Raw genomic sequence first — 15889 nt, 5'->3', positions numbered from 1 at the left:
TGTCATTTGGAGTTGTAAAATATTTTTTTATTCGGTAAAAACGATCCTGTGAGAAGGTTTTGCGCGCACGGAGCTGCGCTCGAACCCCTTTCAGTCAAACACGCTCAACGTCCTTCTCTGCGCGCTCTCGTTGTACTTGCGCCGCGCGCGCGCTCCACAAGTGAGAGCGAGAGGAAAGACAAATGTCCCCCAAAACATAGTTTTGACAAGGATTTTCATTCCGGTTTAGCCGTGATCATTTCTTACGTATGAAAATGACTTTCAGGCTAAGTTAAGAGACATGTCGTCTCAAATGTAAGGTTTCTGATTAAATTAAAAAATTCGATATTGATGCAAAATCAATACAATGTCCAAAAACACAGATACACAAGGAAAGGTAAATAAACAGACACATTTGGGTGTAATGCATTACTAATTACTGAAATGTATTTACATTTCCTTTGAAAACGTTAAGTGATAACTTTTTTTGTAGACTAATTTAATTAGAGTTACTTCCGATGTAATTGCATTAAATAGGTACTGCAAGGTGTAGGATTGATTTTGGCATTGGTGAGGATAACAGACAACGGACATTTAATTGTTTGATCAAAATTATTGCTATAGGGAAAATGTATAGTCAAGCGGTCAAGCAACAGTTTAATGAGTTGATCTAAATTTCACTAAAAGCTTGTGGACGTAATTATAATATTAGTCAGAAATTGAAGTGAGTTGCTGTTTTTGTCACTCTTCTGAGGAAGATGTCATTCACTTGTCCTGGTAATGTACCCACACAGACACAGGTTTTTTTAAAATGTTAATTCAATCACATTTTGTAAGTGACTTTTCTGTTTTAAATATGTTTTCTTTGGATAGATTGACTACTCGAAAGAGAATATAGGAAAAAACTTTATTAATGTGTTTCCTGCTAAATTTCACATACGTAAACAACAATCTGTCTCTAATCCTCTTTTCCTGATTCAAAGTTGATCTAGACAAGTAAATGGAGGCAAAAACAAAAACAAAAAAAACATGGTTACTTTTACTAAAATAAAACTTTGGTTAATTTTCTTTGTTTTGTTTTTATACTTGTACTGGCTTAATGGCTTGTTTAATAAATAAAGGATTTTGAAAAAAAGATTTGCGTTAAGCACTCCGAAGTCCCAACCTGAATTAAATGATTTGCGAACCACTATCCGAAGTTCCAATCTGAATTAAAAGATTAGCAAACCCGCTCCGAAGTTCTGATCAAAATCAAATGATTCTGCTCTGAAGTTCTGATTTGAACCAAAAGAATCACGAACCATTATTTTATATCAGGAATACCAAATCATTCAATTCACTAAATTATTTGTAAACTCGCTATGAAGTCCCGATTTGAATTAGGCCTAAATGATTCGCGATCCGTGCTCCGTAGTTCTGATCTAAATCAAATGTTTCCACTCCAAAGTTACGATCTGATCCAAAAGAATTGCAAAGCATAATTTCAGATCAGGAATCTCGAATCATTCAAATCATGAAATAATTTTCAAACTCGCTCCAAAATCCTGATCTGAATTAGGCCTAAAAGATTTGCCATCTGTGCTCCAAAGTTTCGATCTGAATTAAAATAATTGGGAGCCATCATTTCAGATCGGGAATCACAAAACATTCAATTTGAATTAAATTCCAATTAAACATTCGATCTGAATTCAATAATTTGTGGTCCGCACTCTGGAGTTCTATGCAGAATCAAAAGATTCATTAACCTGCTCCAAAATTTCGATCTGAATTAAAAGAGTCGCAATCTCTGCTCTGAAGTTCTACGCAGAATCCAAAGATTCATTAACCCCCTCCAAAGTTCTGATCTGAATTAAATAGACGTAGATATATATATATATATATATATATATATATATATATATATATATATATATATCTATGTCTACGAAGTTACGTTTCAAAAGATTCATTAACCCCCTCCAAAGTTCTGTTCTGAATTAAATGATTCGCGCTCTGAAGTTCTACACAGTGTAAAAGATTTATTATCCGCCTCCAAAGTTGCGATCCGATCTGAATAAAATAATTCACGGTCAGCACTCTGAAGTTCTATGTAGAATCAAAAGATTCATTAACCTGCTCCAAAATTACGATCTGAATTAAAAGAGTCGCAATCTCTGCTCTGAAGTTCTATGCAGAATCAAAAGATTCATTATCCTGCTAGAAAGTTCCGATCTGAATTAAAAGATTTGCAGATTCCGCTCTGAAGTTCTACGCAGAATCAAAAGATTCATCAACCCCCTCCAAAGTTCTGTTCTGAATTAAATAATTTGTGCTCTGAGGTTCTACACAGTTTAAAAGATTTATTATCCGCCTCCAAAGTTGCGATCCGATCTGAATTAAATGATTCACGATCCATGCTCTGAAGTTCTGCGCAGATTCTAAAGATTCATTAACCAGCTCCAAAGTTCCGATCTGAATTAAATAATCCATGCTCCATGCTCTGAAGTTCTACACAGAATCAAAAGATTCATTATCCTGCTAGAAAGTTCCGATCTGAATTAAAAGATTTGCAGATTCCGCTCTGAAGTTCTACGCAGAATCAAAAGATTCATCAACCCCCTCCAAAGTTCTGTTCTGAATTAAATAATTTGTGCTCTGAGGTTCTACACAGTTTAAAAGATTTATTATCCGCCTCCAAAGTTGCGATCCGATCTGAATTAAATGATTCACGATCCATGCTCTGAAGTTCTGCGCAGATTCTAAAGATTCATTAACCAGCTCCAAAGTTCCGATCTGAATTAAATAATCCATGCTCCATGCTCTGAAGTTCTACACAGAATCAAAAGATTCATTATCCTGCTAGAAAGTTCCGATCTGAATTAAAAGATTTGCAGATTCCGCTCTGAAGTTCTACGCAGAATCAAAAGATTCATTAACCCCCTCCAAAGTTCTGTTCTGAATTAAATAATTTGTGCTCTGAAGTTCTACGCAGTTTAAAAGATTTATTATCCGCCTCCAAAGTTGCGATCCGATCTGAATAAAATAATTCACGGTCAGCGCTCTGAAGTTCTACGCAGAATCAAAAGATTCATTAACCCGCTCCAAAGTTCTGATCTGAATTAAATGATTCACGATCCATGCTCTGAAGTTCTGTGCAGATTCTAAAGATTCATTCTTCTTCTTTCTCTCTCAGCTTACTCCCTTCTAATCAGGGGTCGCCACAGCGGAGTGATCCGCAAAGCCGATTTGGCACATGTTTTACGCCGGATGCCCTTATTCTAAAGATTCATTAACCAGCTCCAAAGTTCAGATCTGAATTAAATGATTTGTGAACACGCTCCAAAGTCCCGATCTGAATTTAAAAATTCACAAACCACCTCTGAAGTTCCAAACTAAATTAAATGACTTGCGTTGCGCGCTCATAGTGATTCGAGATCCATATTTTTAGATCGCGACTTCAGAGCGCGGAAATGATTCGCAAACCTGCTCTGAAATTCTGATCTAAATCAAAAGATTCGTGATCCAGTTTCGAAAAGCTCTGTTTACGTGCTTTTCAAAATCATTACAATCGATGATGACATTCGTAAATGAATGGCTCTTTTGATCTGGTTTTAGTTAGTGAATTGCTTGAACTGAATGTTCAGATCATGAGTCTGAATCACTCGGAGCGGTTCCAGTGTAAATGACTCACTCAGTTGATTTGGTTTGCTTGTTCCTCCGCTTTTTCGCATCTTCAGCCATGTTTACATGACACTCTCAGTACTACTACTGGCTTAGTTCACTAGTTTTATGACATTAACTGAAATAATCGAAAAAGGTATGATGTTTACAAATAAAATATTCAGATTTCTATTCCAGAGACAACATTCAATACAAATCTACTAACATATGCAGGTGAGGTAACTGAATTAACTGTTAACTAGTGAAACACTTCATTAAAATGATTAGGTGTGCCTCAAAATACATGTCAGATGGAAACACTGTGCATTATAATGGAGTTTGTAGCTTAATTTAACTATATTTTAAATAGTTTGACCATTTCAGTTAATGACAGTTCAATAGGAAATCAGTTGAAAGCATCCAGTCATTTCATACCATTAAAGTGAATGTTAAATAGCATGGAACACTTTGAAAAATAATTTTTCAAAGTTGTATAATAACAAAGCTCATATTTTACACTATAATAATATATTTTACAAAATAAAATACACTAAATGTTTTATATTTTACAAGACAATACCATTCCAACCTTTATACTTTCAAATTTCACATTTAATTTAATGTTACTTCCCATTTCTTTGCAAGTCTTTGTGAAATTTACTAGCAATTTCTGAGTGAAAATTGTTCAAAACTTCACTTACCGAAACTACATGGTAATATAATGATTTTATACAGTTTAATGATAATATCATGGCACATTTCATATCTTTTCATACAGTTTTCACGATTCAAGTCTTAAAAAAATATTGTGGCATCCCATCGGTGGTGTTATTGGTTGAGGGATTGTGAATGAATGAGGTGTAACGCCATCATTTATCACTGCATGAGCTGAGTGATCTGTTTCTCTCGTCTCTTTATCCGCGACCTCTTTACAAACAATGACCCTGTGTCCGTCCGACCCCCCTCCCAATCAAATGCAGTTTTGTTGTTTTTACTCACAGCTGGAGCATCTTTCTCTCTCTCTCACTTTCTCTCGCTGTCCTTTTTCCTCTGTTTGACCTGAACAACACGCCCGTTCTTCCCACGGCACACTGCGTGGATTGTTTGGGAGGACGCAGGCGAGAAAAAGAGAGCTTGAGGCTGCAAAGACAAAGAAACATCTGGCTGTGTTAATGCACTTCGTCTAAATGTGAGCGTAGCTGTGTGGATGCACACATGTGACCCTGTCCACAAAGAATGTGTGTGTGTGTGTGTGTGTGTGTGTGTGTGTGTGTGTGTGTGTGTGTGTGTGTGTGTGTGTGTTTACATGGGAGTGTGTGTTTGTGAAGTTACAGCATGTCTTACTCTGGCTGTATACTGCTATTGTTGACTAAAGTCATTGAGACCATGTCATTCAGTAAAGCTAATCTATAACCAAATGATAACGGTCAGACACTGTGGTTTGTAGCGATTTAGGCCTTGCGCTGTGCTTTTTTACTGCTAAAATAAGTTGTTAGTGAGATTAAACCCAATTCTTTACCCTCTAAAATATTTTCAGATTGTATTTTGCACAACAACCTTAAGAAACGGATCAAATTTCCTCTCTTTCAGCAGGTGTGTCTTATCATACATTCCAGAACATTATAAAGTATGTGTGTGTTTGTGTTACACAAATGTGCTTATTTTTTTAACTGTGTGTGTGTGTGTGTGTGTGTGTGTGTGTGTGTGTGTGTGTGTGTGTGTGTGTGTGTGTGTGAGAGAGAGAGAGATTACTGGTTGCAGACATTTTTAAAACTGAAGGTTTTCATTTGGGCGTGACTGTACAGTATAAAGAAAATTTATTAATTTTTGTAAAAAAATAAAATACATGTAATTTAGTTAAAAATTTGAAATATTTTTACTATTTAAAAAAACTGCTTTCTATTTGAATATATTTTAAAATGTAATTTATTTCTATATTCAAAGCTACATTTTTAGCATCATTACTACAGTCTTCAGTGTCACATAATCCTTCAGAAATCATTCTAATATGCTGATTTGCTGTTCAAGAAACATTTATTATTATTATTATCATCAACATTTAATAAAATAAAAAGCTAAATAATAAAAATAAATAAATAAATAAAATAAAAGCTTTTGTAACATTATACACTATAGCTTGGAGTCAGTATAAATGTTATTTATTTATTTTTCTAAAGATATTTTAGAAATGAATACTTTTATTTAGCAAGGATGCTTTAAATTGATCAAATAACATTGATTACAAAAGATTTCAATTTCAGATAAAAGCTGTCCTATGGAGGACAAAAATGACTTAAGTATAAATATAAATAAATAAATGTGTAAATACATAAAAAAATAAATGAATAAATACATAAATGAATAAATGTGTGAATAAATAAATAAATAAATTAATGAATAAATGTAGAAATACATAAATAAATAAATAAATGCTGAAATAAAGAAATGCAGATATGCATGAATTAATATATAAATAAATAACATACGGACACAGAAATACATAAATAAATAAATGTAGAAATGCATAAATAAATGTAAAAATAAATAAATGAAATACTTAAATGTAGTATAACATAGTACAAAAATAGCACAATTAAAAATTACACTTTTGACAGAATTATTTATTTATTCATTCATTTATTCAGATCTCATTTATTTATTTATTTCAGCATTTATTTATTTATTCGTTCATTTGTTTATGTATGTATTTCTACATTTATGTATTTCTACATTTATTTATTTCCACATTTATTTATTTATTAATTTAGGTATTTATTCATTTATCAGGTTCCATGAAGATAGTTTGTAAAATTCCTACCATAAATATATCAAAACGTAATTTTTGATTAGTAACATGCATTGCTAACAACTTCATTTGGACAACTTCAAAGGTGATTCCTTCAATATTCAGATTTATTTTGCACCCTCAGATTCCAGATTTTCAAATATCTCAATCAAACAAACCAAACAATTAAGTAAAGGTTGTGTTCCATGAAGACACTTTGTACATTTCCTACCATAAATATCAAAACCTAATAGCTGTATCTCAACCAAACAGACAAACTATCCTGACAAACGGAAATGGAAAGCTTATTTATTCAGCTTTCAGAGGATGTATAGATCTCAATTTCAAGAAAGCTTACCATTATGACTGGTTTTGTGGTCCAGGGTTACATATTATTAATGTATTTTCTGTTATATTTACCTAGCAATGATTTAAAACGTATTTGTTGACATCACTCCCGTTCACTAGAGCGCGCTAGAGACCATCGACCAGCCGAACCGGAGAAGAGGAACCGAATCAAGATGGCGATTGGACGGGCAGGTAACCCGCGTCGTTGCCATAGATACTGTATTTATCAGCGAAAATAAACGCAGTTTTAATCATATTACAGCGAAATCTTCACGTTCTTCTAATATTTACTTAATGCTTTATAATATTTATCCATTACTAATGTTTTTTAATGGTGGTACTGGCCTGTCGACGTTCCTCTGCTGTATGGAAAACCGTAATGTTATATTTAAATATGAAACACTATGAAAGTGCAAGATATATTTGTTATTTCATGCATTTTAAGCCATTGTGCAACATATTTTCTTTAATACGTGCATATCTGAATTCTTATAGGTTGTTTTATTTCGGATGTTAAGTGTAATTCTTTTTTTTTTCTTCTCCGTTTGTTTGTTTTAGGCAAAAACACCAATGTTGTATCCTTTGTGAATATTCACTGAAGAACATAGTTCCTGAACGATGAACGGATGGATAGACGAAAAAAAAAATCTAAATAATGGTCAGGACATAGCAATATTTAACTTACGGGTAACACTCCACAAAAAGTTGAATCTCAATGACCGGAAGATCAGTTTATTGAATTGCAATTTAACACAGGTAATGCATTTTAGGAAATGAAGTGTACTTTCAGCTTGGTCAATAATAACGTATAAAAAGTTTAATCTATCTATCTATCTATCTATCTATCTATCTATCTATCTATCTATCTATCTATCTATCTATCTATCTATCTATCTATCTTTAAGGCCTACAAACATTCAAAGTTTTTGTCAAGTCAATACTCAAAGCCAGTTTTGGCAAATTTACTTTTACTAGTTATATATACTTTATATTAATTTTTTTATTTATTTATTTAAATTAATATTCATTCTTCCCTACATTAAAATTTAAAATTCATTTTTTTTGCATACTGTTTGTTAACTCAATGTTTGTTAAAATCCCTAATAATTATTTAATAATTACATTTACCATAGTAGCCTTTTCAACAAAAAACAAAATACTAAACAGTATTAAGAATCAAGTGTATGTAAACTTTTGAACACGGTCATTTTCATCAATTCAACTACTATTTTTTCTTATGGACTATATGTCAACATCTTCTATGTGAAATATCTTATTTAGGTAAGTACTAAATAAAAAATAACATGCATTTTATATGATCCCTCCTATTCTGCTAAAATAATTCCCAGATTCTGCAAGGTGTATGTAAACTTTTGACTTCAACTGTGTATGCATCTTTCCCATATTAATGCATTGCAACAGTCCTCAGTCAGAAAGAAATTTGACTATTAAATGCATGTTATACTTACATAATAAAGTGTTGATAAAAATACAAAAGTGTCTATTTTACACAATATTAAACTTGTGGAGTATTCCATGTTTATCTTAGCAAAGTCTAAGTTCATGGCTTGGCCATAACCATAACCCAAACTGTAACGTCACTGTATTCATAAGCTACTCCAAAGAATACTTTTTCACAATTTAAGCCTTAACTGACAGCAGCTCTCATCAGTGCTGCTCCAAATCCTGCTGTATCTCTCAGCAGCTTACAGTGTGTTGTATTTCCTGTCCACCCTCTCCATGATCATCTACAAGAGTGAGTACTTCCTCTTAAGTCCTTTTGTAATGGCTTTTGGAGTCATTGGTGGTGTTTTGTTAGTCATTCATCACTAGTACAATTGCTCATGCATACATAATAGTTTGGGATTTGTACTAACGTGTGGTTTTTATGTGGTTTTATCTTTGTGACAGCGTATGTGTTGAGTTATCCCAGTGACCGACTCGCTCTAGACGTGTGTCTACTGTTTCTCATGGCCAGTCTTGAGGTCCTTAGGGTGTACTGGGGTAAGTTTGGCATTATCCTGCTTTTATTTAGGCAATCCATGAGGGAACAAAAACTGTAGAACATTTTCATTGGTCTCTTATCCTCAGGTATCAGGGGAAACCTACAGGAGAGTGAGAGGTACACAGCTTTAAATCTGATTGCAACCGGTGTCACAGTGCTGCTGGTGCTCTATTTCATCATTTGGCAGTCGTACGTCCTGCGAGCTGATGTCATTATTGGATCCATCCTGATCTGCTTGTATGGCCTAACAGGAATTGTGGGGCTCGGGACGCTGGCGCGCTTCACCAGGTTAGAGTTCATACTAGAGTGTACACTCTTTACTGAGCGTAGTTGGTTCAGTTGAGAACCTTTAACTTCCATGGAACCTTTCCATTCCACAAGAGGTTCAAATATGGTTCTTTTAAGAACTGTTCACAGAAAGATTCTTAGGGGAACCAAAAATGGTTCTAGAATTCACTCCTGAGTTCTGTTCCAAAATAAAGTGAGCTGCCTTGTTTTGTAAGGCTGCATCATAAGTGAAATGCATTATGCAGCAATTCCATATTCATTTGATTTTGATAATAAGTGCAATAATATATAACATATTGATAACATGTTTGCTTATTGAAATCCTATTCTTGTTTCTTACTAATTTTGAGGTGCTGATTCCAAAAAATAGTGCCTGTTTTGTTTAAGCACATCACACTTTCTCACAAAAATATGATGTTTAGTTTCAAAATTGAGAGCTTTAAAGCATAAACACATAAATCTTTTGAAAATTTGTATTTAGTGCAAAAACTATACGTGATAGAAAGTTTTTATTCATATTTTTGAACTCAGCTTCATCAAATTAGGTAATATTACGTCTTTTAAGATATCTCATGAGATACCTTGTTCTCACCAAATTTTGAGGAACAGTTAATATCTAAAGTTTACATACACCGTCCAGAATCTGCTAAATGTTAATTACTTTACTAAAATAAGAGGGATCATACAAAATGCATGTAATTTTTTATTTAGTACTGACCTGAATAAGATATTTCACATAAAAGATGTTTACATATAGTCCGCAAGACTCATATGCAGCAATTACAGAAGGTTCAATCGCTCACTGGTGCTTCAGAAGGAAATATGATGCATTAAGAGCCGGGGGTGAAAACTTTTTTAATTTAAATATCAGGGTAAATTTAACTTATTTTGTCTTCTGGGAAACATGTAAGTATCTTTTGTAGCTTCTGAACTGCAGTACTAAATGAAAAAATATATATATTTAGGCAAAGTAAGAAAAACTTACACATCTTCATTCTTTTCAAAAGTTTTCACCCCTGGCTCTTAATGCATCGTTTTTCCTTCTGAAGCATCAGTGAGTGTTTGAACCTTCTGTAATAGTTGCATATGAGTCCCTCAGTTGTCCTCAGTGTGAAAAGATGGATCTCAAAATCACACAGTCATTGTTGGAAAGGGTTCAAATACACAAAATGCTGAAAAACCAAAGAACTTGTAGGACCTGAAGGATTTTTCTGAAGAACAGTGGGCAGTTTAACTGTTCAAGACAAACATGAACAATTATCACTAAACAACAAAAAACACAGCTGTGGATCATTCAGGTAACAACACAGTAACATTAAGAATCAAGCGTATGTAAACTTTTGAACAGGGTCATTTTTTATAAATTCAACTATTTTCTTTTGTGGACTATAACATCTTTTATGTGGAGTATGTTATTCAGGTCAGTACTAAATATAAAAATAAAATGAATAACATTTTGTATGATCCCTCTTATTTTGGTAAAATAATTAACATTTTGCAGATTCTGCAAGGTGTATGTAAACTTTTGACTTCAACTGTATATGCATTGAAACTTGAAACTTGAATTGAAATTTTGACTATTAAATGCATATTATACTCACATGAAAAACACTGATAAAAATACTTTTTGTTTTACACAATATTTCATTTGTGGAGTATTACATGGTTATCTTCCTAGCAACATGTTAATGGCAAAGTCTGTGTTCATTGGCTTGGCTATCAGCACAATGCAGCTGCCGTAACCCAGACTGTAACGTCACTGTCAGAACAAAAGAATTGTAAAATGAGCGTGGGGACAAAGCAAGAGACGCAGTAAATCTGTCGGCCCACGCTGAGCCCAGATAGCGTAATCGACCTCCTGAATGAAGCACACTTTAATAATTCAAGCTTTAGACTGGCTTTCAGAAAATAAGCTGATTTTCATTCACGGGAAAAACACGGGAAACAAAAGAGACGGACAATTAGTAACATTAGGCTCTTAAAAGTCAAATGGCGTAATCTCACATCTGTACCCTGTAGAGTTTCTGAAGAAATCCCAACTGTGTCGCAAACTGTGCGTACACCAAAGTTTGTAGACTTTCTAGGTTTGTAGTTATTCTAGGAGAAACATCTGAGACACAGTTGATACTGAAGTGAAACAACTAATAAGTTTAAATTATTATGCCATAAGCCTGGTTACTCATGAGATGTATGCACACTATTAACTGTGCTTGTTACTAAATGTTCATTGTGTCTTGTTTTCTTTTTCTAGTGCTTATTCCTGACTCTTCACATCTCTGCAGCTACGTCTGACAAGACTGTTGGAGATTTGTATTGCTATGCAATAACTGTTTTCTAACCTATAAAACAAAGTTTGATTACAATTTGTAATCTGTCGTATATAATAGTATTTTCATAAATTTGTCAAATATTATTTGTACTTTGAAGTCCACTTTTAATGTATATGATCCCTGTTTCTTTAAAAATAAAATAAAAAAATATTTTGAACATTTTGAAACTTTTTTAATCATTTGCTCAAATTAAGAATGCATTATCTTTGCATTCTGTAGCAGGAATCTCTAAGGCAGGGAGCTCTGGGACAGAGCTAACATTGTGAGGAGCTTGGAGGCCGAGGTGGCCATTACAGGACCCTCTTTGGCTGGGGAGCTGTGGGAGCCCAGGGTGGCTGTGGACTGACACGGCCTTTGGTGCCGGTTCTGGCTTTGGCCTTTACAGTAACCTCTGACAAGCCAACTACACCATTGGGGGGCCTATGACAGGTGTGGAGCAACCCCTTTGGTATCTTTGCCTTGCATGGTGGCAGAGAATGGGAGCTCTTGTGCACATTGTGGAGGTGAAGACAGAGCTCTTGCATTGGCACAGCTGTGGTAGGAACCTCAGGAATGGAGTGGCCATGATGGGACAAACAAAAAGGGGCAACCAAAAGAAGTATGCACATATATACAATATGTACACATCCCTGCGGAAGCAGTACCGCCAGACGCTAATACTGCTTCCTCAAGCCAAGGCGCAAGACGCTACACATGGCTTGCTCGCCCCGCAAGAGAGAGATGCCAACTGGAGTGGTCTCATGAGACAACCTGAAACAAAACAACAGATTTGACTTTGCAATTTCTTCCCATGAGGATATTAAGTCTTTTTAGCTGATCTTAGGTTCACTACCTTAAACCAGTTGTGGGACATGATTTGCCCCAAGCCAAGTCGCTGACTTGGCTTTTCCTGCAGGAGAGCCCTGAGGAGGTGACAGCATTCTGTGCAGGAGGACGGGTAGGACGTTTGATAACCTTACACTTCACATCTGCTCTATTTGATCGTTATTCTAAGCTGTAAGATGTTTTGTATGGTTCTGAATTGGTTCTGACCTTTCGATAAGCCGGGTTTGGACCAGTGCTTGTACTCCAGCAGGAAGAGGTCATATTCACAGGGGAAGCGTCCACACAGCAGTGTGAACATTACGACCCCTAGTGACCAGACCGTCGCTGGCCCGCCGTAGTATTTCCCCATGCGGTGGATAGAAGAAATGAATTATATCATACATACCACGGAAGGACCTGTATGGTGTCCTCCTCAGAATGTCCCCGCATCCGAAGTCCATCAGTTTGACTTCAGATGTCTCCCTGTTTATCACGAGGTTCTGGAGTTTGACGTCACGGTGGAGCACTCCACGGAGGAAGCACGTGCTTGCAGCATGAGCCACCTGCCGCATGATCTGCCGTGTTTTCTCCTCCACCCTGACGCCTGATGAACTCCGCGAGATTCTCACAGGGAGAGGGACATTCGAGGACCATGACAAAGTGGTCAGGGTGGTCCGTCCAGTCCAGCAGCCTGATGATCTCTGGCACGCTGGGACCCTTGTTCGCCAGGATGGTGAGGGCGATTTCCGTTGGAAGAGGGTTTGGATGATCGGGCTAGAAGAGTTGAGTTTTTATGATGGTTGTTTCTCAAATAGGGATATGTGTTAATGTTAATATGAGATGTTGGATGGTGTTTATATAGTGCAATGTACTTACAATGACAATACATTCCATGTGCTGAGTCTTTGTGACATATTTCAAAGCCACCTGATGAACAAAACAAAAAAATAACTTAAGAAATGCAAAGAGGGCTAACAGTAAAGTACATTAAAGTTATTTAAAATAACTTACTTTTAGATCATCATCCAAACGTCTCCCTTCGTATACAACGCCGAAACCACCCTTCCCCAGCTGATCCCCAATGGTGTAGCAGCTGAAGATGTAGTCTATTAAAAGATGAAATAACATGGAATTGTGACTTGTCAGGCAGTATTCAATTTATACATATTCAAAACTAACTGTAATTATACATTTTAATAATTGCATATTTAAAGTTTGAACGCATATTTGTACATATAGACATACGATGTTTTTAACATGTCATGGAATAAAGATCTAATCATGGACTTGACCTGCATTTTGGTACATGTGCTGATGTACATTTTTATATTGTGCTTTCTGGCGTTAGACTTTATATGATCAAAGTAGTTGAGTTTAGAAACAAAACACATTCTCATAACATGGATGTGTCATTTACCATCACTACTTCTTCCAGCCCAAGCCACCTTCCTCTTCTCTCCCTCATCCTGCTGCTGCTCCACCTCTCCCTGACCTGAGCTGCTTTTTGGAGACTTTTTGGCAGCTCTAAAGAAAGAGCGAAGTCTCCGCCACCACTTCTTCCTCTTTCTTTCCTCCTCAACTCTCCCTGCCTCCTTCCTCTCCTTCTCCTTCCTCCTCCTCCTCCTCCTCCAGCAGCAACAGGGGTCTCATCGCAAGAATGAAGATGTTGAACCGCCGTGTTGGTGCTGGGTTTTGGGGGTGTACAAAGATGGTGTTCGTACACCTCGCCAATAGGAATCACTTTTGTCGCTCGATGTCCCATTGCTGTGAAAACTCACCGACCACTACAAGAAACCCACAAAGAATGTCAGAATGTCACGCACTTTATATTCCCCGCGAGTTCTATTCGAACACGCTCTATGGATTGGAGCGTCTCAGTACTTTCTTATTGATTCCTGCTGATTTTATATATAAAACATAATACAAAATAAAATATTACAAAAATATATAAAGTCTGTCAGAAAATTGAATATTGTGATAAATTAAATATGTATTAGCCTATAAATGAATAGAAATGCTTTATCCCAGTGTTTTTTAAATATACAACATTATGCAAATAGCTATATGTTTTCGATTAAATTATTTAAAAAACATTAAAATGTTTATTAATAGTTTCTGTTACTATTGTAAGTCTTAAAATGAAAACCGTAGGTATATATAATACATAGCCTGACTATTAATAACTTTTATTAGGTGTAAGCACGTTATTAGTTTCTCCAGTAGAGGGCGTCTGTTTAACATCTAATATGTTCAGATTTGATTTGATCGTGTGCGGCCTTTGGTTTTACTGTGCGAGGTTTATTGGTGTGTATCTCTTCTCTAGCATATGAAGTGATGTTTTTTACTGTGTGAAATCACTGCTGTGCCCTGCAGTCAACTCTGTTTGGAAACTGTACATTCAAATCCACATGCAAATTGCACTTTGCTCTCCTTAGGCCCAGTTTCACCAAGCCTCAAACAAAGTCATTTGCCTCTGAATTTATCACCGGCTCATTCTTCTGTGCAGTTTTATGAATAATGTTTAACAGAGCTTGCTTCTTGCAGCAGTCAGTGTAATCCTGAGAAAGTGAGTGTTTCGTGCGTCACGGTCCTTTTCTCTAATGTTAATTATAAACCAAAACTCAAGGTTCCCAAAGTCAAACACTCCACTGGACTGTGTGTATGTACTGCAGTTCACCAACCTGTCTGCATACCAGTGGACTTCAACTTTATTGTGTGTGTGTGTGTGTGTGTGTGTGTGTGTGTGTGTGTGTGTTTGATGTTATATGTGTGTGTGTTTTCATCTTAAAGGAACAGTTCATCCGAAAAGGAAAAATTACCCCCAGGCCATGCAAGATCAGAAATCAGCGATTATGGACTGGTATTATGACCAGAAGTGACGTTTTAATATCAAAACACCTTAAGGATGGATTTGTTACTTACAAACATGCAGCTTTTGGCTTCACAAGATGTTAATTAATGGACTGGAGTGGTGTGGATTACTTTGTTACTTTGGATTGTTGTGATGTTTTTATCAGGAGTTTGGACTCTCATTCCGACGGCACCCATTCACTGCAGAGTTGAGCAAGTCAAGAAAACAGGCGGGTTTTTTTTTCCATTAAACAATGACATTTTGTTATAATTTACTCACCTTTATGTCTGTCTTCCTTTCATGTAGAACATAAGGAGTGACCACAGATGTCAAGCAGGCAAGATTTTATTGAACAACAACTTTGATCTGTTTCCAAACTTGGAATATACAGTTGAGGTCAAAAGTTTACACCCCCTTTCAGAATCTGCAAAATGTCGATTTTCATTCTGGAGCTTCAGTGAGCATTTGAACCTTCTGTAATAGCTGCATATGAGTCTCTCAGTTGTCCTCAGTGTAAAAAAATGGATCTCAAAATCATACAGTCATTGTTGGAAAGGGTTCAAATACACAAAAATGCTGCAAAATCAAAGAATTTATGGGACCTGAAGGATTTTTCTGAAGAACAGCAAACAGCTGTGGGTCATTCAGGTAACAACACAGTATTAAGAATCAAGGGGATGTATACTTTTGAACGGGATCATTTTTTATAAATTCAACTATTATTTTCTCTTGTGGACTATATGTAAACATCTTTATGTGAAATATCTTATTTAGGTCAGTACTAAATAAACAATAGCATGCATTTTGTATGATCCCTCTTATTTTGCTAAAATAATTAACATTTTGCAGATTCTGAAAGG

The 15889-nt window shown here is 35.6% G+C and overlaps 1 protein-coding gene across 1 annotated transcript; it reads left to right on the top strand.

The window, feature by feature from the left end:
* The first annotated feature begins 6919 nt into the window (after positions 1–6919).
* LOC141315896 (transmembrane protein 80-like) lies at positions 6920–11493 on the top strand. Its single transcript, XM_073832736.1, has 6 exons — positions 6920–6943; positions 7310–7326; positions 8414–8507; positions 8663–8755; positions 8843–9044; positions 11296–11493. Exons 1-6 carry the CDS (start codon positions 6925–6927, stop codon positions 11306–11308), a joined length of 438 nt encoding a protein of 145 aa, XP_073688837.1. The 5' UTR covers positions 6920–6924; the 3' UTR covers positions 11309–11493.
* The last annotated feature ends 4396 nt before the right edge of the window (positions 11494–15889 follow it).

Source organism: Garra rufa, unplaced genomic scaffold (assembly GCF_049309525.1).
Source record: "Garra rufa unplaced genomic scaffold, GarRuf1.0 hap1_unplaced_047, whole genome shotgun sequence".
In the NCBI taxonomy this organism is placed as follows: domain Eukaryota; kingdom Metazoa; phylum Chordata; class Actinopteri; order Cypriniformes; family Cyprinidae; genus Garra; species Garra rufa.
The sequence above is the reverse complement of the archived record's forward strand: the minus strand, read 5'-3'. Positions and strand labels throughout refer to the sequence as shown.